Here is a 23828-nt window from a genome sequence, read left to right as displayed (position 1 = left end):
GATGCTGATGGAAAGTCTTGAGGTACTCTGAAATGTAGACATTGTCGATAGTCTTGTGCTAGTTGATACAGAAGGATTGACTGAAGATGTCGTAGAGCCCCTTGAGGTAGGACTCGGGTTCGGTATGACACTGGAGGTCGGAGAGAGCGAAAAGCTACTTAATGATCCAAGAGAAGTGGTGCTTGGGCTCGTTGTATCGCTGATTGTAGTATTGACACTGCTCGTGGATGTCGATCAGGTCGTGAAGATAAGACCTGACGAAGAGGAGACACTGGACGAAGCAGTTGTGCTGGTCGCTGTGCTGGTACTCAAAAGTATATTACCTAAAGTGGAATTGCTGGCCGTGTTTCCGGTGCTTGTCGATTCAACGCTTGTGGATGAGGTGCTGATGGACGGCATGAGTGTGGTTGTAGTCGAGACTGTGACGGACGTGCCGCTACTAGAGGAGACAAGTGCTGTAGATGTGATGACGATGGCAGTAGAGGACGAATTTATGGGAGATAACGCAGATAGAATGGTTGAAGAACTTTCTGGTAAGTTTATTGATGAACTCGACGATGTGGTCATTGACGAGCTGGATGACGAGCCAGCTAACGAACTCAAAGTTGAGCTGGACGGGGAGGATAAAGAACTAGCCGACGAGGAACTAGACGATGAGGAACTAGACGATGAGGAACTAGACGATGAGGAACTAGACGATGAGGAGGAACTAGGCGATGAGGAGGAAGTAGACGATGAGGAGGAACTAGACGACGTCGAAGTGGCACTGGTGGAGATCGTGTTGCAGCTTGCGATGGCGGAACCTTGACAAGTGTTGCCTATTACTGTAAGTCAATATCAACAGCCTCAAAGTTCGATGCTAGAGACATACGTGCTATTACTATAAAGTTGACGGACTGGCAGCCCTGGGGGGTGTTGCCAGGAATATTACTATTGGAAAAGGTGGCATAAACCTGACTAGTGGTGTCTTGACAGAAGAAAGCCTGGCTTTGAAAGAATGCTGGATTGGACCAAGAGAAGCCCCCGAGCCCGAGGGTGACGGTGAACCTACCGGCAATGCTGCCGGCCTGGGGTGCTCGTAGAGGCGCAAAAGAGACGCCAGGATTAACGCCATAATTAAGGCCATCAATCTGCAATCCGCCACTGCCAGTTGGTTTGAACACTGCAGCAAGTGAACAATCAGTCGGATATGGGTTTCCTATTCTGCCAACATAAGCTTGCTGTGCAGTTGCTCTACCACCGACAACTGCAAGGATATAGTCGGTTGGTGTTGCACAAGCCCCTGAGTCCGTCGGTGAGGCCTGCCGGCGAACATGGTCGTTTGACAGAGCAGCGGCATCATCTGAGTCCGGAGTCAAGATCAGAGCTTGGTCTGGTCCTCGTTTGGTCTCGATGGGCGACAACTGTAGTGATCGTGCCGGTAATTCATGGCGAGCTCCCGAGGACCGGAGGTTTGTGACAGGGACGGACGAAAACCTTCTCGACTTTTGCGAAGAGGTCGAAAACCCCGATTCGACCAGTCTCAATTTGTCGGGCGAAACGTTCGATGTTGACAGATCGGCCGTGTCGTGAATGGGGAGAATAATTTCACCGTTGATCCCACCGCAGTTTTGCGTTTCTTGGCCAGAGTCTGGACATGTCAGGTCGCACACCAAATCCGCAAGTGGACTGACAGATATGTCAGCCGCTCTGCCACAAGAACAGGCGAATGCATCTGGCCCTGATCGATGGAGTGCAAAGTGCGTCATCTCGACATATGTACTGCAGTGCAGACGGCAAAGGTTATGGTCCATTCGATCGGAACTGTCGACAACCTGACTGTAGAAGAGGGTGTCAATGGGATAGCATCTGCTCTCTGCAGCTGGAGCAGCGATGGTTGCAATCGCCTGGGAAGCTCCATAGAGAATGGCCACAGCTGCCGACTCCTTAAGCGGTCTCATTGTATCCACCTTTTTCCAACTGCGACGTAGATAGCAAAGGGAAAGATGGAAAGATGTGAGTGACAAGTGACGATGGGAAAACCCTTGCGCAGAGCCTTTGCCGTCGTACAGACACGGCACAACGACAGAAAACCCCAGAAAGGTAGGATCCTGAGAGTAGAGATCGGTTCGGTCGACTGGCAAGACTGTGATGGGTAAAGAAGATGTTGTCAAGTGGTGGGGAAGACCAATGCAGCTAGGTCCAGCTAGCGAGACGAAGATCTGTATTAAGGGAGGATCTGTGTTAAGGGAGAAATTATCAGATGAAAAGGCGTTTGGGCTTTTCCTCTCGATTTCAGTTGGTTGGCAGGCTCGCTGAAAGGGTGGCTAATTTGTGTCTTGTGTTTGGAATGAGCGCAGTCGACAGACTACTTGTTCATCAGTAAATAGTAATCAGCAGACTCAATGTTGAGAATTGTCAAGAGGAATTCAGCCAAGAAAAAAGGGCGTGGATTTCATGCCCCCCAAATTCCAGAACAATACCTTCACATCCTCTTTCCAGATAGCATTTCTCCTCACCACTAGCTTACAGAGCATCGTTCTGATGACCTTAAGGACGTGGGAAATTCGATTGTCAGCTATCAAAACTACGGTATCGTTTTACTTCTCTGGTATTATGTGGATGGAGTGAATAGAATTTAGTAGAGACTTCCGCGACACCTTTCCAACGACTGCACATCACACGTCCGATATGAACGTCTCTTACAGAATTGTGACCGGAAACGTAGAAGCCCTGAATGTTTTCTTTCTAGCTGCGGAAAAGGCTTCCTCCCGAGCGATTGCAGCCTCAAATGACACTAGAGATGGCTGTATTGTCTACGTCATTCTAATGGCACGAATATCGTCGTTCGTACTGCTGACATATCAAGCTCTCCTGTGGTGAGAACGTCTTTGCGTTCTTCGTGGACCAGAAATTGCAGGATCCCATGCGGGATATTGATTGCCCGGGAATTCCGGTCCGAAACCCCCACCGGCAGCTGAATCATTATACACCCGAGGTCTGTGATGACGAGGAAATGATGGTCTGCGCTGCTGAAGGAAAAATGCTGGCGGTGGCGGACGTGGTGGAGGAGGTGGTGGGCGGTCTTTGTCATTGTCAACAAGTAGACTCTAAGAAGGCTTTAGGCGTACCTATAGAGTCAGAATAGGATGTTGCTGTTTCAACAGAATATATCTCAGCGCGTGATGAGTGTCGCCGTTTTCTTCGTGACGAGCAGAGCCGAAGTAATCGGCGCCATGGATGGGGTCCGCAGAATAACCCATACATGATTATCAAGAGACCAGCAATAATGATCGTGACTGTGAGTGCAATGACACCGCCGTCGGCCATTTTGCCATTCCTCTGGTGGATACTGTAAACAGGATGATAACGCAAACGAAGCTGCTTTCATCACAATGGGTCTCAAACTGTTTAATATTTGGAGGTATCTCAAATCAGGCTACGTCAGGTGATGCCAAAGACGCGGGGCTTTCGTTGGCTATGATACGTGGGGGAGGTCGCCTCGGCGAAAGATTATCATGCAGGGTGCTTACGGCAATGGAGGCGTGGCACACCAAACAACTTTGCGATTATCTTCCACGGCATTGGTCAAGCTCACATCTAATGACGCCTCCTTTCCATTCCTAAGTGCTAGAGGCATACTTGTCTTTTCAGGGGAAAATCCACAGACTTTATCATCCTTGACGTTTTGTCTCAAGTCAATATCGTCTAAACGTTGCCGTAGTCATCCCATAAGAGACGCCAAGTTCATAGCTCTCAGTAACAACGGGTCACTGTCTGTCGATATCTTTGCTCATCTATGGAAGGTAGACTTGGAAGCTTAGAGTTAGCAGATGTATTGAATGAGAACGAATGGGGGCAAGGAGAGTGAACCATACAATGCTTTTGTCCTCTGCCCAACGACCACATCAAGGAAGCTTGGTATCCGAAGAGGAGTGCTTTTGCAAAAATGGCCGTTGTCATTCTCTCCAGATTCGCATTGCCCAGCTGCATCTTTGATGGTTCCTCGCAGCAGTATGCAGCCAGGATCAATTATCGGAAGGCGTTGTTCCATCTTTGTTCAGGCCATGGACTTTGACAAGGTGCTTGAAGTGAACGGCCAGTTAAGCATCTTGGGTCCAAGTCAGACGTTCTTACTTTTGGTAGGTGCAGTATCATCGCCTTACTAGAGACTCTCTATTCATTGCTTGACGTAATAAAGCCATACCCCTGGGAACGGTCATCATCTACTTTCAGTGAAGGAATTATTGAAATAGAAGTGTTCACCCGGGGTAAAATTGCATAAGTTGGCCCTTTATTTGTCGTCTTGAACGGCCTGAGGAAAGAGGATGTAATGAAAGGACAGAGACATAACTTCGATTTGGAGTTGGACGTCATCATTTATGAATGACATCAAATAAAATAAGATGCCGAAGCACAGCGGCTCGGAGAAGTAGAAACTGCATCGGTACCGTGCCTTAAAGGCACTTGTGTTATTATTCTCCAAACGAAGTCGGCCCCATGACGTTACTTGTATACGTTTTTTGTGAAAAGGACCTCGTTGTCCAATCTTAGGAGATCGCATTGCATGTTTGTATTTAACGTAGCAAAACTAATCTTCGTGCTTACATCCACATGAAAGCACTGCTTTCTTCCCTTGCCCGCTAATGAGCAAATCGGAAATCTAAACGTTTGCTTCCCTCATCTTTCGTTGTTGCTAAGTAATTGTCCTTCTCCTGTTGACTCATGTTCTTCCAAACATCATCCCGCTTCTTATTTCTCCACATGTAGTAGCCTTTGATCATCCAGGCAAACACAGCATTCCAGGCAGTGATAGCAAGTAAGACCTTGTTTCCACGTCTGTACAAGGGTGCATCATCGGTACGGTAAATCTGCTGAATGTCAACCCTGTTTTCTTCTTTCGAGTGGGGGACAGTAACTCACATTGGAAGCAATGATACTGCTCGCTTGCACTGTCATGTTGTACACTGCGCTTCCAACGGTGCGTGTGCGTACGGTGCCCGCATTGCGAGATGTCAGGGCAACTGTTTGTGTGTTAGTCCCAACCCAGAACTATCGGTCCAAGAGATATGTACCCAGGATGGAATGAACATATGGGTATCCGATTGTCAAAGCAGTCACGGCATACCAACTCCAGGGGCTTGCTGTGCTTGGGAGCAACTCCAGTGCCAGCAGAAGTGGGAATACCCAAACAGAGTAAATGAAAACGGTGAAGAAACGGTTGTTGAAGCGCTCCGAGAACTGAGTCCAGCCTATCAGTTGGATAAAGAAGAGGACATATGCCGGGACAGTAAGTAGGTTGGTTTGGAATGTGTCGAACCCAAGCGCTCGAAGGTTGAGCGTCATGTACGCTGTGACCGGCTGAACTGGGATGAGAAGCGTAAAGCCGTAGAGATATATCGGCCAAAGGTCCCAATCGCAGAGAGCGGACCACAGCAGCTTCAAAGTCAGGCCTTGTCGGTTGTGCATTCCACCCTTCCAGATAGGTTAGCAATCAGAAGTACTGCACCAATGTAGTTAGGAACATACCTTGCTTGGGTCATCTCTCAGGATGCGGTTAACCATGATGATCTCTTCCCGCTCGGAGAACCAGCCATCCTTGCCCCGTAGTCCACCAGCACTCTGGGTCGGACTTGGTGGGAGATAGAACCAAGAGAGAATGCCGATCACTGCTGTCAAACCACCTTCAAGGGCGAACAGCCACCGCCAACCCTCCCAGCCTCCCGTACCTCGCAAGTGCAGAATACCAAACGCAAGGAAAGCTGCAATGGTCTGAGTAAATGCGTTGCTAGTAACGTAGAACCAACTGAGGCGGACGGGCAGTTCCTTGCTGGTGTAGAAGTACGAGAGGTACAGGATGGCATCTGGAATGAAGCCGCCTGTTGAAGGTCAGTATCTCAGGTTTGAGCAGGAAAAACAGTACAAACCTACCTTCGATGAGACCCAGCAGTGCGCGGGTTACGTAGAAGCCTGTCTGGTCCTTGATGGCACACTGGCAAATGGCGACAGTGCTCCACAGGGTCATCTGAATCGGAATCCATACATCCGGGCCTAGCTTCTTCGAAAGCATCTGCGAGGGCAGTTCGGCACAGAGAAAGCAGAGATAGAAGATGGTCATGCCATAGTTGTACTGGTTCGTGGATAGACCGAGATCAGCGAGCATGTTGTCAGAGTTTGCCTGCGTGATGTTGCCACGGTCAAGTTGCAATGCGAAAAACATTAAGCAGACCCAGCTGCATATTCTATAGTCAAGCTGCGTAGTATCAGAACATAAGCGTTTCGTCATCACTTCAACTACCATCTTTGGGGACTCTCACCTTTTTGACCAGCTTCTTTTCCTCTTTCTCGGACCATTCTGCCTTTGGGTCGTAGCGATGTCGACCCTCGTACTCGGGGATTGGCTCATACAATTCTGCCGAACCTCCAACTGCCCAGACCTCTGTCGAAGCAGCCTGCTTTGAGCTAGATGCTGCAGATTTGTCGTCGACATTGAGTCGTTCGCCCTTCTGCTCAATAGCAGAGTTGACGCTTGGCGTGCCAGACATGGTAAAGCGCCAAGACAGTCGACTAGTCTTGGGGTACCAATGAGAAGAAGGCCGTGTTGCGGAAGAACGAGGCTCCTCGTAAACCTAATTCATGCCTAGAATATTTATTCCGAAGGCAAATAGCATGTTCGACTAGCATCGCATGCAAAGTCTGCCATCACAACTTCGCGATCCACGATGGTGCAATTCGGAGCTTCGTCATGGAACCCCACTGGACATCAAGTGGGCTCAGATACTTCCGCGGAGAGGACGGCTTTGAGACCAACGAAAGACCGGCATTTTCATGCCGAAGGCCTACAGATTGGAGAGATGGGATAGGAGACCTGGGGTCGCTTCGGGGCAAGATTAGGGTGGATGTCGTTCATGGGTGCCGGCTGTCTGGGGGCTTCGACATTGCAGTGGCGGAAGGAGGCGATAGCGGAGCACTTATGAAATAGAGAGGAGAAAGTATCTCACCAGGGAAAACACATGAAAATTGATTGGTAGCAGAGTAGTATCAGACACAAAGCTTCTGACAACGATGTGGTTGGGTTGATTGGCTCCTTGCACCGTTTCTGGGATGGTGGAGTGGGGGAAGAGATCACGTCAACGCGGGCTCAAATGTGGTGATCTGAAATGCCGGTTCGTGCAGCACCGGCCCAATGTCCGTAATTCTCCGCGCAAGACAACCGGAATAGATGCTGCGAAGCATGGTAAGAATCACTGAGCTTTGTTCCTCACCCTTGAACTGCATACGTCAATAGATATGTGTGATAATGCCGCCTCTTGCTCTTCACCAAACAAGCTTGTTGGTCCCCAAATCCAATATTCATTGCTAGTTGTCAAACCTCAACCTTTAAGTGACGTCCAGAAGTCGAAAATCACGAGGCCCTCTTATAATAACAACGCAGGGCTCAATTGACTGCAGAAGGTAGTCTCAGGTTTTGTCTGCATGAAAAAGACTACACAGGGTGCAGTTCAGAGTTCTTGCAAGCCTTCTGCAACTACGATTCTGCCACTGGTCTGTGATTCACTTTCGGTACTTAACTTGTAAGAGTCGACTTTGAGGCCGGCAATTTGTATTGACTAGCGCTTTGATATTGCTAAACCCCACAAAGTCGTCGTCCTCAATACCATCGCCGTCGTCGTTCATCGTCTCAGCCTGCCGCCTGCAAAGTGAGCATCGACGCATGTACGTCAGAAACCTCTTCAAAGTAGGACTCCAACTGAAGAAATATGACCATTTCCTCTCAAATATCATGAGTGAGTGATATGAAATGAGTTAAGTGAGCTGTTACGACGAAATGACCTCCTGGCTTGAACTTATTATCACCAATATTGCGCATTCTGGGACCCACCTCACTCATATAATTTGAGCGCATACCCAAAGATACCTTATTCACACGCAATTGAGCTGCAATACTAGAGCCTTTCTGCGATGATTTTAAGACAATTATCTCCTTATCTCAGATTTATCTGCTGCTAATACGTGGCGGAACAGAGGCCCCGTTGATTCTTCCCATGATTGTGTCGATATGTTCGGGTAATACCTGTAGCTCTCTTTTGAGGATGCCGTTTTCCTTTGCGTTACAATCATGTCCTTTAAAACTCTTTGCCTTGTGGATGCGGATACTGATGTCGGAAATGCTGCACGCCGGAAAGTCTGTTATAGAAGGCCACAGGCCACAGTCTCGTAGCGCCAGAAAATAATCCGCCACTCTGACCTCATTCCCACAGTACGAAATAACATAACCATTACAGCTTGGTCGACTGCTGATGGAGTAGGATGTATTGTTTCTCACAGTCTTCTCTACGGCGAATAATTCCTGTTGTACCTGGGCCAATGTAGTAAGTAGTTGCTTTTCAACCGCATCTATACCAGACTTGTGTCAGATTCTCCGTAACAAAGACGAAAGAGGTGTAATTCTTACTCTTGGTTTCCCAGGACAATCGTTCAGTTATCTTCTCTTTGGACCAGGCAATTAGGAAGTCGGCCGGCATGTATCGTACGGCTGTGGCTGAGATGATCTTGAACCATTCCGGCAAGTCCAGCAGATAGGCTGCCGTCAACAAACATCCATAATCTTCTGGCTTCGCAAGCTTTCCCACGCCTTTAAACCACAGGCCTGCCCATGGGAGCAGAGCGCGGCCACAATCGTACTTATCGCTTTGCTGCGCAAGCAATGCAATCGCTCTTGGTTCCATCGACTGGTAGCGGTTGAGGTCATGAAAGTGAAGGATGCACAGGAGTTTCTCCATTGCCTTGGGTTCATCTTCTTCAAGACTTGTCTCGGGGCATTTTCCCTGTCGGATTTCAGACCCTTCCTTGAAGTCGGAACCAAAGAGCGTTCTGAAATATGGCGAGACTAAGCAGAGTGTGGCGGAAGAAACCAAAAAGCGACCGTGAGCTTTGTTGGTGGAATCCAGAAGAACGATGATAGCATCTCCAGACGGGTGCAACTTCACAATTTCCGGGTTTTCAGTGATTGAATCCATGGATTGAGTACTTGAAGTATGCGTGGTATCTATTATGCTTGTGATTGGGACTCAGAGATTTATGGGTGGAGGTATGAAGTCCGAAAGTCGTGAATGCTGCAGCTTTCTACTTCAATCACGTAACAGTCGTTGGGAGCGGAGACGTGAAATATCTTTGTTGAATTCGCATAGTTCGGCCGCATTCAGAGTTTAACGTCGGAGGCCTACCATCGCCTTGGGTATCGGCATTTGCGGGGTTGTTACATTTCCGTCCCCCCTTTGGGCCTGCAGTCTAGAAGCCAGATTTGTGCCATCGGAAAGGGTTTCAATTTATGGGCTACACCGCATTGATCCAAATGGCAATAGGGATGTGCCTGGAGCCGATTGAGATCCTTACCCCATGTATTGGTAGATTTGCGTTGTCTCTAGCTTGGCCACTTCATGCGTGTAACTTCAGAGAGAGTGGTGCAGCCTTGAGCCTCCACTACCCCTAGACCCGAAGTACGTGTGCGTACATCAAGTTCAATTATCATTTGGCAGCAGTGCCCAAGGATTTAGAGAATGAGCATTCTTCAATATTCCAACTACGTTATTACTAACGCTGTCTTTCCAACCGGCGCGGTTTGGGTGTTCCAATCAAGTTGAGAATCAGCAATCCTAAGAGGTAAGAGACTTTAATCCTCATTCTCTCTTGCTATTTGATTCGGTAGAAAGCCATTTAATGCGCCTGACGACAGTGTCAATCTTTGCTGACAACCCGCGCAATTCCTTTCTTAGAATACACTCTCGCCCGCCACTGCAAATGTGCGATTGATCCTGACTTAGACGCTTGGTTCTTTCTTCAATCGGTGACATGCGTAGACGGGAAGGAGGCCATAGCTTTTCTGATCGTAGGGCCATTAAATAATCCGCAACCCGCAGCTCTGCCGTGCAACTTGTTGTTCCTGTTCTTCCAGGATTAAGAGCGTAAAGTCGGATTTGTTGGGTTCGTAGCGTCCCCTCAACTGCGTAGATGGCCTCTTGCATTTCCGTCATCGTGTCAATTGACAGTTGCTCGATTGTATCTATATGGTGTTACTGGCTGATTTCAAGACTAGAGATAGTCTTCCGGTGAATACTCTTCATTTTCTGCGGAAGTCGATCAATAAGATCATTTCCATACCACGCAGCACGAAAGCTGGGTGTCATCTTCCGGATGGCTGTATGCAGAACTCCTCCGAAGCCCTCATCTGAATCTAGCAAGTAAGCCGCCGTGAGAAGGTACCCACACTGCTCGTCGGTAAGCTGTCCAATGTCATGAAACCAGCTAACCCCCCATGGGAGTAACGCGGCGCCGCAGTCGTATTTATCACTTTGGTGAGCCACGAGAGCGACTGTCTTTGCACGTGGGTCCAAGTCCCGATAATGATGAAGGTTATGGAAATGCAGTATCGAGAGGAGAATTTCCATTTCTTCGGGCCAGTCCTCCTCGAGGCCAATCTTAGGACAAGTGCTCTTTTGAAGGTCTGCGCCTTCCTTGAAGTCAGTTCCGAAAAGTGTTCTGAAGTACGAAGAAGCCAGGCTTAATATAGCAGAAGACACGAGAAACCGTCCGTGACATTTAGCCCTAACAGGACCGAAAATGACGATGATGGCATCTCCAGATGGGTGCAGCTCCACAAGTTCCAGATTTTCTGCATCTGCATCGGCAGGATTCAGGGTGGGCGTTGAGGAAATATCCATATTGACAATTGTGTGGTGGTGGTAAAGGAGTGAATCGCCTGATGAAGGTAGAAACTGCCTGTTGGGTGCCTGCCTATGATGAATGCTTTCAGTCTTCTACTCTTCAACATGGCGGGGCGGTCGTGGTGCTCACGCAAGTCTCACCAAAAGTGCTCATGGTCTGTTGAGACTCAAAGTTTTACGCCGGAGGCCGACTACCATCACGACGAATGATATGGCAAGGCTTTCGGGATTCGATCTGCATCTGGGAAGTCAAATACCAGCCGCGACGACATCATCTAAACAGAGGAAAAGTTTCGTCCGTTTTGTCAGTGATGATGAAGTTAGAGTTCGTAGAGAGACCTTGGCATGGGCTGCGACGTACTTACTTGTGAAATGTGGAGGACGTCTTACCGACTTTTCAGGCAAACTGTTGACTTGTGAGAGGCTTCAGGCGTAATGACCCCACGTCTGACTGTCTATATAGATGCCCTGATTGATGGAGCTACTATGCATGCAGCTCTCCTGCTTGAAAGTCTTCGTAATTATTTCAAGCATAGTACAACCAAAGAAGTCACGGATCAGAAAACTTCTAGCGCTTAATCAATTTGATATTCAACTCTCCAACGCCAATTCCATTACCATAAATCGTTAGTCTATGTACCCTGGGAATCTAGTTTGCCTCGCCCTCCAACTGCCGCCTCCAAATCTTGACAGGCATCTCACCCAAAAGCCAGTTCATCGTCTCCTCGCGCTGAAGCTCAAAGTCCCTCGGCAGCGCGAACTCGTATCTGTGGACAACCGAAGCCAACAACACGGCTTGCTCCAGGTATGAAATGTTGCGACCGATGCATCCTCTCGCGCCAGCGGAGAAGGCGAGGAAGTAGGGCTGAAGCTCCTTGCCCTTCTCTCCAAGCCACCTGTCAGGGTCGTACTTGTGCGCATCAGGGAAAATGGTCTCATCACGGTGGGCGACGACACCGGACATGCTGACGGTAGTGTTGCCAGGCACCCACTCGCCCATGATGTACATGCCCTCGGGAGGGGTCTTGCGCATCAGGCCCTGAGGCGTTGGAGGGAACAGACGGAGGGACTCATCGAGACACGCACGGAGGTAGGGAAGGTGCTTGACCTTGTCGTAAGGCGCGATGACTTCGTCGGTATCAAGTACACTGTCGACTTCTTCGCGGAGGCGCTGCAGGTACTTGGGGTTCTTGAGGAGCTGATAGAGGACGTTGGTAACGGCGATGGCGGTGGTGACGCTGCCGGCGTTCATCATGATGTTGATCTCAGCGACGATTTCACCCCATTCAAGGTTGTTGGGCTCGCCATTCTTGCTCTCCATGAGGGCCTGGAAGAAGTCATCGAGCTTCTCGCCGGCGTTGTAGCGCTTGAGTCGGTTTGAGGAGATTTGGAGCACAATGCCGTCCCAGCCCTTGGAGGCTTCGGTCATCTTGCGGTAGTAGGGAATGATATTGGAGAGCTTGTCGATGAGCTTGTAGTTCTCGTAGGACCAGAGGAGCAGAGATTGCTTGCGGGCGGTAGGGTAGAGAGAGTCGCGCAGGCCAACCTCCCATGTGCTTCCATCCTTATGCTGGGCGAGAACTCTGTCGTGGCCCCGGTCAAGAAGGCCCAGGCGCTCTGAAGCACCAATATCGGCGATAGCGTCGAGGGTGAAGAAGTTGGTCCACTTGCGGTAGTCGACAGTCAGGTCCTCAGGAGCAGGGAACATCTGGCCCTTGGGGAGAGGACCGGTGCAGCGCTCGTCAAGTTGCTTGAAGAGCCTCTCGACCTTATCAGCGACTTTGTGTTCCCATCCCTCGAGGTTCTTCAGAGCATAGGCCGAAGAGAGGACCTTGCGCTTCCTTGCGTGGTCGTGCTTGTCAATGACATCGGCGAGGTGGAAGTGAGAGCCGGCAGTCAAGTCGTAGGACTCGTCCTTGATGCAAGGAGTTCCGTGACCGTAGATGTCCTTGATAGCGCGGACATCGCTGAAGGAGAGGGCGTTGGGACCGGTGCGGAGAATGGGACCCTTCTCCTTGTGAAGTTCCACGAGGTGTGTCGATCGGGCGCCGGTGCGGGCCAGAATCATGAAGGGAATGTTGGAAGCGCCTGAAAATGTGCTGAAGTTTTCGAACTTGCGCATACCTATTTTGTTAGTGTGCGTTCATCCGATGTCCAGGGCGATGAGGCTTACCCTTTGAGTCCTTAAAATACACGACGAGAGGGTAAATGATAAAATAAGACAAGGCAACGAAGAAAAAGCCCGCCGCATAGGGGGCATGCGAAAATGTTGAAAGCGTTTCCAGCGCCATGTCTGTTGCTAGATCCCAAAAGATCTGAAGTAGACGAGACAAGTGGTTGAAGTTGGAGTGGTGGTGTTTGGTGTTTGCCTCTTTCTCGGCTCAGGGCTGGACCATCTCTTGAACTAAATAAGCAGCCACCATGGGGGCACTCGAAACATGAAAGTCACGAGAATGGCAAAACATAGACCGGCGAGATGATGCCCACTTTGGAAAGGCGGCTGTTGCGGAAGAGGAAAGACTGCCCGCTTGGCCTCGCCTCCACTCGTTACGACACGTTCTCCGCATTATGCACGTCACAAGTGCCCAATATCTCCCTCCTTCATCTGCGCTGTCAAGAATAGCTGAAGTGTCTTGCCCCCAAAGATGTACAAGCGGGGCTGGAAAGATGGGACGCAAGACAAGCGAAGACCAAATCCGCGGGGGAACCGATGCGCCAAGACACACGGTAATAGATGGCAACAGTGCGGTGCCGCATTAGAGTGACAGATCGTGGGGATATCTCGGGGACCGTCACACCCCTTTTTCGCCGCAAAGGACGCGGGGGTTGACTTCATCACACGGCGAAGATCCACGGCCCGGCGAGTTCTCTAGCTCAACGAGGCAACTTGCGCCGCGGGATAACCACTTTAAACTTGAGAGGTGGGTATTCCCGACCAGGCCGGCGGGATCGGTGTTCCAGCCGTCGACGGAAAAAGACTCAGAAAGTTGGGGAACTTGGGATCCACGAGGGAGTTGTTGGCACGCAAAGGCTTGTTGGCCAATGCTGCACTGCCTTACACGACCCTGCGCTATCTCGATCCCGCGGGATACCTCGCCTATCTTAGTCTAGATCATGTGCGTCCTCCAACTCGTCTTCGGTCCCCCGCGGGGAAGTGGATTGGTTCCCCAACTTTTGAGCATGCAGTCTGACTCAATGGGGCAATGCTTCCCCGCAACTTGCCTTTGTGAAATCATTTAGGAAATTCTTTCGGCGAAAGTTGGCGTTACTGGACCCGCCGCGGTCATGGTTCACATGCTGTTCGTATTTGGAAATTCTCACGATGATTATCTTGGAGCTGTTCGCACTTATTATCTCGACATCTCGGGCGCATGGTCGCTTACTGCGCGAACACGGCAAACCCATTGACTTTTCTTTCATCTGAACAAATCGCCTTCATAGCTGTTGTCATCCGTTTTGTTGCAGACATCATGTCAATCCCGGGGCCTCTTCCAGAGAGCACTCTGAAGCTGCTCAGCCAGCTGGCACCAAACACCTTCGCAGATACCGCAGCTCTCGCAGCTGCCGGGCTGTTGTCCGCTGCCTATGTTTTGCGCGGATACACATGGGATAAGCCCGATCCGTACAACTACATTTGGTACGAGAAGCCCCAGCAGGGAGCTGGCGGCAACGCTGCAAAGAAGTCCAAGAACATCGCTGAAAGGCTAGAAGAGCTTGTAAGCACACCTGGTCATCCCATGTCACCAACTTCGCTAATGGTTCCCCGCAGGGCAAAGATGTAGTCGTCTTCTGGGGCTCGCAGTCTGGCACCGCTGAGGGCTTCGCCAACCGTCTGGCCAGAGAGCTCCATCAGCGATTCCACCTCGAGACCATGTCCGCCGACCTCTCAGACTACGATGCCGACACGATCGCACAAATCCCCCAGACCAAGCTTGCCATCTTTATTCTTTCAACTTATGGCGAGGGAGACCCCAGTGACAACGCCGGCATGTTCTGGGATTGGATCACCAAGCTTCAGGACAAGCCCTTGACCTCCCTCCGCTATGCAGCCTTCGGCTTGGGAAACAACAACTACAGATACTACAACAGAGTCGTCGATGTCGTCGACAAGGCTCTTGAGGATACAGGTGCATCGCGTCTCGCACCGGTCGGACGTGCCGACGACGCCGAGGGCGCCACCGAGGAAGATTTCCTCTCATGGAAGGACGACCTCTACAAGGTTTTCCGTGAGACCCTCAACCTGGCAGAGCACGAGGTGAAGCACGAGCCTTCACTAGCAGTCGTCGAGGATGAGTCGCTGGAGATTCAGGATCTGCACATTGGCGAACCAGTACATCTCATTGAGGGGTCTGGAAAGTCTACGGCAAACTCTGCTATCAAAGCTCTCAAGATCAAGAACGCCTACGATCTCTTCTCCTCTCCGGGACGCAGCTGTCTTCATTTGGACCTTGAGCTGGACAGTGGCTCACAACTCACCTACAAGACTGGCGATCATCTCGCTGTCTGGCCCATCAACCCCGATCAAGAGGTTGACCGCCTACTCAACGTCCTCGGCCTCTCAGAACGCCGCAGTGTCCCCATCAGCATCAATGCTCTGGATGCTGCCGTCAAAGTCAGAATTCCCACTCCTACCAACGTCGAGACGCTGTTCAGGTACTACCTTGAGATTTGCGCCGCCGTTCCCAGAGACACTGTCCGCGGCCTTGCTCAGTTCGCTCCTTCGGCTGCTGCCAAGGACTTCCTTCTGAACCTCGGTAGGGACAAAGACAATTACGCCGGCTTCCTTGCTTCCAACCACCTCACTATCGGCAAGCTTCTTGAGCTCGCCCTCAAATCGGATGAGTCCCAGGCCTCAGCCACGTGGTCTGGCATCCCCTTGTCATACCTTATCGAGAACCTACCCCGATCCCAGCCCCGCTACTACTCCATCTCTTCCTCTAGCATTGTTTCTCCCAAAGCCCCTAGCATTACTGTCGCTGTTTCTGATACCCCACTTTCTGCATCTCCAACCACGGCCATTCCTGGCTTGACAACAAACTACCTCCAAGCACTGTCAACTTCACTTCAAGAGTCTCAGGCGACTCAGCAGACGGAGGGCCTCAGCTATGCTCTCACTGGTCCTTCAAACGCTCTTGAAGGCGGCCTAGTCTATGCCCACATCCGCCGTTCCAAGTTCAAGCTCCCCATGTTGTCATCACACCCCTTGATCATGGTCGCTGCTGGTACCGGTCTCGCTCCCTTCCGCGGTTTCATCGCCGAGCGCCTCCGTCTGCAGTCCATTGGCAAAGACGTTGGCCAAATGCTGCTCTTCTTCGGCTGCCACAAGCCTGATGAAGACTACATCTACCGCGAGGAGCTTGAGCAGATGGAGAAGGATCTCGGCGGCAAGTTGAAGATTGTCACCGCCTTCTCAAGACAGCAAGGTACCAGCAAGACCTATGTTCAGGATAAGGTCCTGGAGTTGGGCAAGGATGTTTCCGAGTTGTTGGCAGATGGTGCCAGCTTGTACATGTGTGGCAGGGCAAGCATGGCGAGAGAGGTTGGCAAGACGCTTGGTGATGTGATGAAAGCAGACAAGGGCTGGGACGATTCGCAGGTCAAGGACTGGAGCGAGGCATTGAAGCGCAACCGCAAGTGGCAAGAGGATGTCTGGGGATAGATAGCATGGCATCAGTATGAGTCTACGACACTAGGATATGGTGCATGGTTTGGGTTTGGTAAAGGCAGCGTTTGTATGGTTTACGAAATAGATTCAAAGCGGCTTTCTTGCATCTACCAACAGATCCTGTTTCCTTAAGTGATATCATTTTCTAAAATGCTTAGTTACCACGAAGACTGTTGGTGAGGATGTATCAGAGATTCGGGTTCTCAATGTACCGAAGTTATTGGTGTGGTGAAGCTCTTGGACTGGTTTGTTTGGCAGTAGGTGGTTCCTCTGGTTCCTGCATGACTTCAAGCAACCCCAACCGCAACACCGCACCCGGTTGTCTGGTTTCTCATCCCAAGATAACGTGGACTCCTGAACTTCATTTGCTCAAATCGGAAATTATCTCCTTGAGCTACCTAGGCCATAAAGTGTGTGAATGGCTTTTCCAGGGAGTCCAAGGCTCCGCCAGACCGGGAGGAGGGTCTGGACATCCGCCGACGTGACATCTTGCCCATCATTCATGAGCACCATTTCTGCGTGGGGATTGGTCGGACGGGCATTCACGATGTCCAATTCCCAGGGACAGAGTTGCGGCAAGTCATGGCGTTTCATTACTACCCGGATTCGGTCCCCTTCAGTGGAAACACCAACATCGCAAGAACGTCAACATGCAGAATAAGATGGAGACGGAAAAGCATCAATTACCCACATCTGTATAACCCGCGGATTCCTGCTGGTGTCTAGCCCGGGCTCGCCCCGAAACATGACAGGGTCTAGATCGGACTGGACGAAGACCCCTTGTGCGTGCATCATGATGTCTCGCAAGTGCATTTTGACAGAGCCGCAGATTCACATCAACTGTCAAGTTGAACAGTAACCATTCCCAACCATTTCGTTGGTCGCATGGGTGGCCGCGTGCAAGGAAATGGAGCTGATTTGGTGTGGGCGAATAAGCTTTATCCTGGTTCCGTCCTGAGTCCCGCGGGTTATTCTACCTCTTTAGGCAGGTAATCCCATATGCAAGTCCCTTGACTCGTTGAAGGCTCCTCGTTTTGACCAGGGTCTCCACGTTCATTCCGCTCACTTTTCTTGGGGAGAGACTCATCTGCCGCCGCCTCTGATCCGCGGGCTAAACAAAATCCCTTCTGTTCACGGCAGTCACAGGACTGCGGGCTCCAATCGGAGCCGCGAAATTGATAATATCAGTGGAAGATGTATCCTCCCCCAGTGTGGGGGAATATCCGGGGCAAACTCTGATGCATGCAAAATCTGGGGCAGGCGGACGCCATCCCAACCGCTTGGCCCACCGTCCTGTCTATTCTCGTATCTATTCAGTGTTGCTCTCATCGGCTGCGCAGTTGCGTATCATTTCCTTCGTTGTTTGCGATGACATCATTCCCCTCTGAAGTTGCCAAGGCCCATGTACGGGCCCATAGGGCGCGGTTTGTGCTTCAACCGATGGAAAGTCTTCGAAACCTCTCGCAATGATTCCGCGTCGCCGTTGGAAGTCCTCTGGTATTCTGCGTACCATATCGTCTTGTAATTCAAGGGGTAAACATGCGGAAAAATGCCGACACAACATCGCTGATACCGATGGGCTGGCCTCCCCTTCATCCGGAACTCAGTGCCATGTTTTCGACATCTCCACGCTGGTCACAGTAAGGCGCTTGATGCTAGGTAGACGAATCTGCCAAGGCGTTGCGTCTCAGACGAACGGATAACAGATACGGCGGGCTTTTGTTACTCCTTTAGGCATGGCTTAGTATGGATTCCCCCGCGTATCCCGCACACGGAAGCACCCCAGACAACCCACCCCCGCATTTAATTCAGCTACTCAGCAACGCTCAGGTGTTGGGGAAAGGAGATGAGGGGGCTACTGGTTGTGTTGCGCGTTGCTTTAGGGAACCAAGGTATCTTTGCCCGGGCTTTTAGCAGAACCCTGCTCCAACATGCCGGATGTAACGAGAATTCCGTCTAGTTCTGTAAAGGCACGGATGGGGGGATTCAAGCTGGCAGGGCGCGCGTGTTGTCTACCCATACAACGAACTCATTCGAGTAATAAAACCCCGCGACCCACCTTGGCGCGCTCTTGATGGGCTAGGGGTGTAGTAGTCTCATGGGGAGAGAGGCATTGACTCAAATTCTATATAAGCATGTGTGTGGTCGCCTTCGTCCGATGATGGTTCGAGCTTCTGATCTAGCAACCGGCCTCAGCCTCAATAGCCGATCATCACAACACCAACCTCTCTTTCTACATCCGCCTCTTGCAACGTCTTTCTTGTGAGGCTGGTCAGCTCACTCCTCGGACAAGATGTCGCAAACAACCCCCGACGCCGACAGCAAGAACCTGTCCAGAGAAGCGTCTCTCGATAAGGTCAAAGTTGATGGAGTTGCGAAGCACGTCGAGCAATCTGACGGCGTACAAGTCCCCAGCTATGATGATTCCATCGAGGATACTGAGCCGTCCAGAGCTGTATGGCTAATCACTTTCACCGTGGCGATGGGTGGATTTCTGTTCGGTAAGTTCTGGCTGCTATGCTGCTGATACGCGGCGTGAAAATTTCCATGGAACGCGCGGGCCCTAATCTTGACTTTAACAGGATACGACACCGGTGTGATTTCTGCCGTCCTGGTCAGTCTCAAGTCGGACCTTGGACACGAACTATCGACCTCGGAGCAAGAGCTTGTGACATCCATCACCTCCGGTGGCGCCCTGATCGGAGCCATCATCGCCGGTCTTCCTGCCGACAGATACGGACGCAAGCTCGGTATCTACATCGGATGCGTTCTCTTCCTTATCGGCTCGATCATCCAAGCCGCAGCTTTCTCGCTGGCTCAGATGACAGTCGGTCGTTTCATCGTTGGATTGGGTGTTGGATCTGCCGCCATGATCATCGTAGGTTTCCCGAACCCCAAACCTGACACATTTGATGCTGAGGCCTCGAGACTAGCCTCTTTATATCGGCGAGCTGGCCCCTGCCAGACACCGCGGCCGCATGATTGCCTTCGATAACATGAGTGTGACTCTTGGTCAGCTTATCTCTTATGCTCTTGGAGCCGGCTTCACTGAGGTTGCTCACGGATGGCGCTACATGGTTGCCGTTGGCGGTCTGCCGCCTATCGCCCTTGCTTTGCTGCTACCGTGGTGCCCCGAATCACCCCGACAGCTCATCTCCCACGGCAAGGTTGAAGAGGCCACCCGCGTCATCAGACGCGTCTATCCCCATGCCACAGAGGAACAGGTTCAGGCAAAGATGGGACACATGACCTGGGCTGTTGAGGTTGAGGCACAGGCTACGTCTACTTCCCTGTGGCACCGCTTCAAGGAGCTCCACACTGTTCCCTCCAACCTGCGCGCTCTGATTTGCGCCTGTGCTATCATGGCCAGTAAGACTACCCGTTCCAACGTTGAAGGGATGAAACTGACAGTGACAGTCTCTCAACTCGGCGGCTTCAATACTTTGATGTACTACAGCGGCGTTCTCTTCGGACTCGTTGGTTTCGATAAGCCAGTCGCCGTCTCCATCGTCGTTGGCGCAACCAACTTTGTCTTTTCCTTGGTAAACTTGTTGGTTATCGATCGACTTGGCAGACGCCGTATTCTCATCTTCACTGTCATGGGAATGGTGAGTTTCGTAAGCACTAATATTTTCGACACAATACTGACTGATTCTAGTCCATCAGCATGGCCGTCGCTGCGATCGCATTCCACTGGATCCCAGTCTCACCCGACCTCAAGTTGCAAGCCACCTCGGTAAACTGGGCGGGTATCCTCGTCCTCGTCACCATCATCGTCTACGTGGCCTGCTTCGCCGGTGGAGTTGCCACCATTGCCTGGGTTGGCACCGAGCTGTTGCCTCTTGAGGTCCGCGCCCTCGGCACCATGATGAACACCGTCACCTGCTGGGGCTGCAACATTATCATCGCTTCGACATTCTTGTCTATGATGAAGGGTCTGACGCCTAGCGGTGCTTTCGGCTTTTATGCAGGCATCTGCTTCTTTGGCTGGGTCTTTGTCATTTTCTGCTACCCTGAAGCAAACGGCTTGCCGCTTGAGGAGGTTCGCCAGATCTTCTCCACTGGATTTGGCGTCAAGAAGGCAAATGAGTTGCAGAAGATGCGCAAGATGGCTGGGGGATCGGCTTGAAACTATCGAGAGACCGATTTGTCTCCATAGATAGCACTTTATAGCGTTGATGAATCAAGAAGCATGATCAAATTGCAATCTAAGACTCTATGTGACTAAACCGGAGATATCTTGTAACAGACGTAGAACGATCATTTCCCCACGTACGAGCTTACAGGAGGCCCCAGATAGCTTTCCTTCACTCCTCCTAAGTCAACCACTATCTTCTCCAAGATCAGGTTCGAATGTCTCAACTGAATCTTCATGGTGTGTTTCCCAGGACCCAAATTAAATTTGCTCAAGTTGTGAGTTCGTAACCAATTGCAATCCTGGACTGCATGGAACCATCCTTCGGGATGATCTGCGCGATCTTCCTTTTCTAAGAGCGGCCACATTCCACCGGATTCCTCGTCAACTTGGAAATGGTACGCCATCGTGTCTTCAGGGTCAAAATCCAAAGTCATGTTGAAATACAACTGCAGCGTCGGGCTCGTGGCTTGTGAGAAGACATAAAAGGTATAAGTGAGATGTTCCTTGGGTATCTTCATCATATCGATAACAGAAACTGCTCCATTCGCGGTTCTACCGCAGTCCGGCAGCAGTCTGTACTCAGGTGGATGACAATGCGAAGCTGGGATGGAAACGCATCCGTCGCTTTCGACGAACCCGCCACTGAACGTCTCCGGAACTCGTCTGCCAGTGATTGGAAGGTGAACCTGTTCGAAGTCGCCTTCTTGGGATTGAATGTCCATCAGAACTTCCTGGTCGAAATCGTCCGGCACCTTCTCCCAGTCAACGGCAATCCAGATGCGTACGTCGTCGCCATCAGGGGCCAGCGTGCCCTCGGTGGCGGAGAGCTGAACCCACGGAACCGAGGAGGACGCTATCCAATGTATGACTTGGTTCCCTCTTGTGAAGATATCAAACCACCTCTTTGATGGCCCATATCGGCTCATGGAACCTAAAGTGACTCCGGGCACCAGGTCTCGTCGGCTGGGATGGGTTCGGTCAGATTCTTCATTCGTTCTTCCTGGGCGAACGCCCGCATGGCCTTCGACGGCAACTCCCATTTGGCCGACGATCGGGTTGGAGTTCTGCCGACGCTGGACATAACACAAACCACTGATCATATCACGTGACGGCGCGTGCCAGGTATCGCCGAAGCCGTAATGCGTCTGGCTCATGATGTGGTTCCACTTTCCGCCAAGCAAGGAATGGAACTCTTCACTGAGAGTGTAGTCATCGTCAAAGAGGTCGAGGACCTCACGAGCCAGCTTGTTCGCAGTGTTTCGTCTTTGACGGGCGTACAGCTGGTTTCTGCCTAGAGTAATCTGGAGCTTGGTGAAGATTTGGGATGCTTTGACAGGATGCAGGACTGTCTCGAATATTGCCGCCTTCTGGTATTCCGGTGCGCGGTCGTGGATTGTTTGGGCCGAGTCGAGGAGCGAGTCCCATCGGTTGACGACACTTTCTGCCTCGCCATAGTGCATCAGGGAGAATGTAGTCGGCTCGATGTGTTCATGCCTTCGCAGTGCGGCTAGTCTGTCGTACCGATGCCATATGTCTGCGATCTCCGTTGTCAGGCCTGAACCAAAGTTGGATTCAGCCATGGACGTGTAGAATTTGACGAAATTTTCTGCTTCGATGGACTTGATGTCCCAAGCCAGTGCCATTGCAAACGTGAGTGGGACTTCCATAGGTTTAATGTCGCCCACGTTGAAGACCCAAATCTGCTTTGCGTTGCGCCGATGCGCCTCCTGTAGTTGGTGCCACGTTTTCCCCTATTTTCACACGTCAGATCAAGTTGGCTCTACGTTCTGAAGATCACTGGCGCTCACCAAGGAGTTGCTGTTGATCCACTTGTAGCTGCGTGGAGTCCCTACGTATTCGAAGTGGTAGTATATCTATGCCCGGTAAGTAACTTATCACAGCGAAAACTTGTTTCTTTTGACTTACACCTGCGCCTCCCGTTCTACTCATTTCTTTCTTCGTCGGGAGACGTCTTATGCTTCCAAAGTTGTCGTCCGCGAATAGAAGAGTCACATCATCAGGTACATCAATCGTTCCACTCTCATACTGGTCTTGTACCTCCTTGTACAAGGCCAGAAGCTCTGTAGAAAACCTTCGGGTCAGCTTTCATCCCAATCTTTGACTTGATCATGAACGTACGGGGAACCGCATCCTCCCTGCCATGAACCTCCTTGATGACGGCTCTCTGAGTCTTAATCACGTCGCGGACCACAGCCGCTGGGTCATCCGTCTTCATCCCTTTATCATACTCTCCACGCATTCCAATCGTAAAGTAAGACTCGATGCCCTTCGCTCTCTTAACTCCTTCCTCGAAGAACTCAGTAATCTTCTTCTTGTTTGTCAGCCAGTTCCAGCTTCCGTCTGGGTTATCCGCAAACCACTCGTTCGTGGCCCGCTGCATGGGCTCATGATGCGAGGTTGAGATGGCGATGCCATAGTCATTCGCAACTTTGGCATTTTCGGAGTCATCCGTGAAGAAGCTTGCACCAGGGTTGGGGTACCCGGGCCACATTGCGGGCCACATGAAGTTCGCCTGCGAGTGTTAGCAGTTGAGCATATCTCGTTCAACAGTGTTTATGAACCTTCAGTCTTAGCAGTAACTCAAACACATTTTTGTAGAACTCCGAGTTGTAGCCTCCAAAGTTGTCTCTAGCCCATCCTGTGAGGGCGGGAGCTTCATCGTTGATGAAAATGCCACGAAACCGCACGCTGGGCTCTCCATTGTGCGTAGGCTCAGGGAGGGCGTATATCTCCTCGTGGTGTTTGGGAGGCACATCTGCCCAGAAGTACCAGCTACCATCTTGTCAGTAAATGTTCGAGTACTCTTACATTTAACTTACGGTGACACCCCGATCTGCTCAGACAACGTGTAAGAACCAAATATCGCTCCGCGCTTGTCGCTTCCTGCAATCACAAGCGCCTTTCTGCATCCCGGAAAGGGGTCAGTGACAGGGGCCGTCAGGAATGACTCCCACTTTCCGCGAATTTGGCCGAAGTCGAGCTTTCCGTCCTTCTCCAACCGTTGGAGCAGACGACTCGACCCGATGCATCCAATGAGAATGCCGACGTCCGCGCCAGTGTCAGCATCGACTTCGTGTTCCTTGGACACGAGCAAAGGCTTCGGGTCAGACTTTGTGACGCGGCCAAAGTCGTTGGCAAGATTCTGTGCCGCAATGTGAATGCCGATGGGGTCTGATTCGTCAACCACGATGGTTGCACCGACCAGATTGAAGAGCTCGTCGCCCTCTGAGCGCGAGAACGCTACAATAGGCTGCTCGAACATGATGCTATTGACTCACACGCTGTTCGTACTGATACTACT

At 51.0% G+C, this 23828-nt stretch overlaps 6 protein-coding genes across 6 annotated transcripts; 3 read left to right on the top strand and 3 right to left on the bottom strand.

Annotated features, from left to right (window-relative positions):
* Positions 1-124: 124 nt before the first annotated feature.
* On the top strand, positions 125-808 carry CGGC5_v005195 (uncharacterized protein; the record flags this gene model as incomplete). Its single annotated transcript, XM_032033139.2, has 1 exon — positions 125-808. One exon carries the CDS (start codon positions 125-127, stop codon positions 806-808), a length of 684 nt encoding a protein of 227 aa, XP_031893056.2.
* A 3814-nt stretch (positions 809-4622) lies between these two features.
* CGGC5_v005194 (putative transporter) lies at positions 4623-6524 on the bottom strand (the record flags this gene model as incomplete). The annotated part of the gene is made up of 6 exons (XM_032033117.1): positions 4623-4850; positions 4903-5003; positions 5055-5454; positions 5509-5858; positions 5911-6232; positions 6297-6524. 6 exons carry the CDS (start codon positions 6522-6524, stop codon positions 4623-4625), a joined length of 1629 nt encoding a protein of 542 aa, XP_031893058.1.
* A 4828-nt stretch (positions 6525-11352) lies between these two features.
* On the bottom strand, positions 11353-12994 carry CGGC5_v005193 (Tryprostatin B 6-hydroxylase; the record flags this gene model as incomplete). Its single annotated transcript, XM_032033106.1, has 2 exons — positions 11353-12827; positions 12877-12994. 2 exons carry the CDS (start codon positions 12992-12994, stop codon positions 11353-11355), a joined length of 1593 nt encoding a protein of 530 aa, XP_031893059.1.
* A 1179-nt stretch (positions 12995-14173) lies between these two features.
* cprA-2 (NADPH--cytochrome P450 reductase) lies at positions 14174-16362 on the top strand (the record flags this gene model as incomplete). Its single annotated transcript, XM_032033094.1, has 2 exons — positions 14174-14419; positions 14473-16362. 2 exons carry the CDS (start codon positions 14174-14176, stop codon positions 16360-16362), a joined length of 2136 nt encoding a protein of 711 aa, XP_031893400.1.
* A 2299-nt stretch (positions 16363-18661) lies between these two features.
* Positions 18662-20497, top strand: itr1-1 (Myo-inositol transporter 1; the record flags this gene model as incomplete). The annotated part of the gene is made up of 5 exons (XM_032033083.1): positions 18662-18869; positions 18951-19246; positions 19302-19737; positions 19786-19976; positions 20027-20497. 5 exons carry the CDS (start codon positions 18662-18664, stop codon positions 20495-20497), a joined length of 1602 nt encoding a protein of 533 aa, XP_031893399.1.
* A 131-nt stretch (positions 20498-20628) lies between these two features.
* On the bottom strand, positions 20629-23789 carry CGGC5_v005190 (uncharacterized protein; the record flags this gene model as incomplete). Its single annotated transcript, XM_032033072.1, has 6 exons — positions 20629-22257; positions 22315-22380; positions 22433-22587; positions 22646-23039; positions 23089-23299; positions 23347-23789. 6 exons carry the CDS (start codon positions 23787-23789, stop codon positions 20629-20631), a joined length of 2898 nt encoding a protein of 965 aa, XP_031893404.1.
* Between the last annotated feature and the right edge of the window lie 39 nt (positions 23790-23828).

This window comes from Colletotrichum fructicola, assembly GCF_000319635.2.
Source record: "Colletotrichum fructicola Nara gc5 chromosome Unknown KSG_Nara_v1_contig03, whole genome shotgun sequence".
Lineage (NCBI taxonomy): Eukaryota > Fungi > Ascomycota > Sordariomycetes > Glomerellales > Glomerellaceae > Colletotrichum > Colletotrichum fructicola.
The sequence above is the reverse complement of the archived record's forward strand: the minus strand, read 5'-3'. Positions and strand labels throughout refer to the sequence as shown.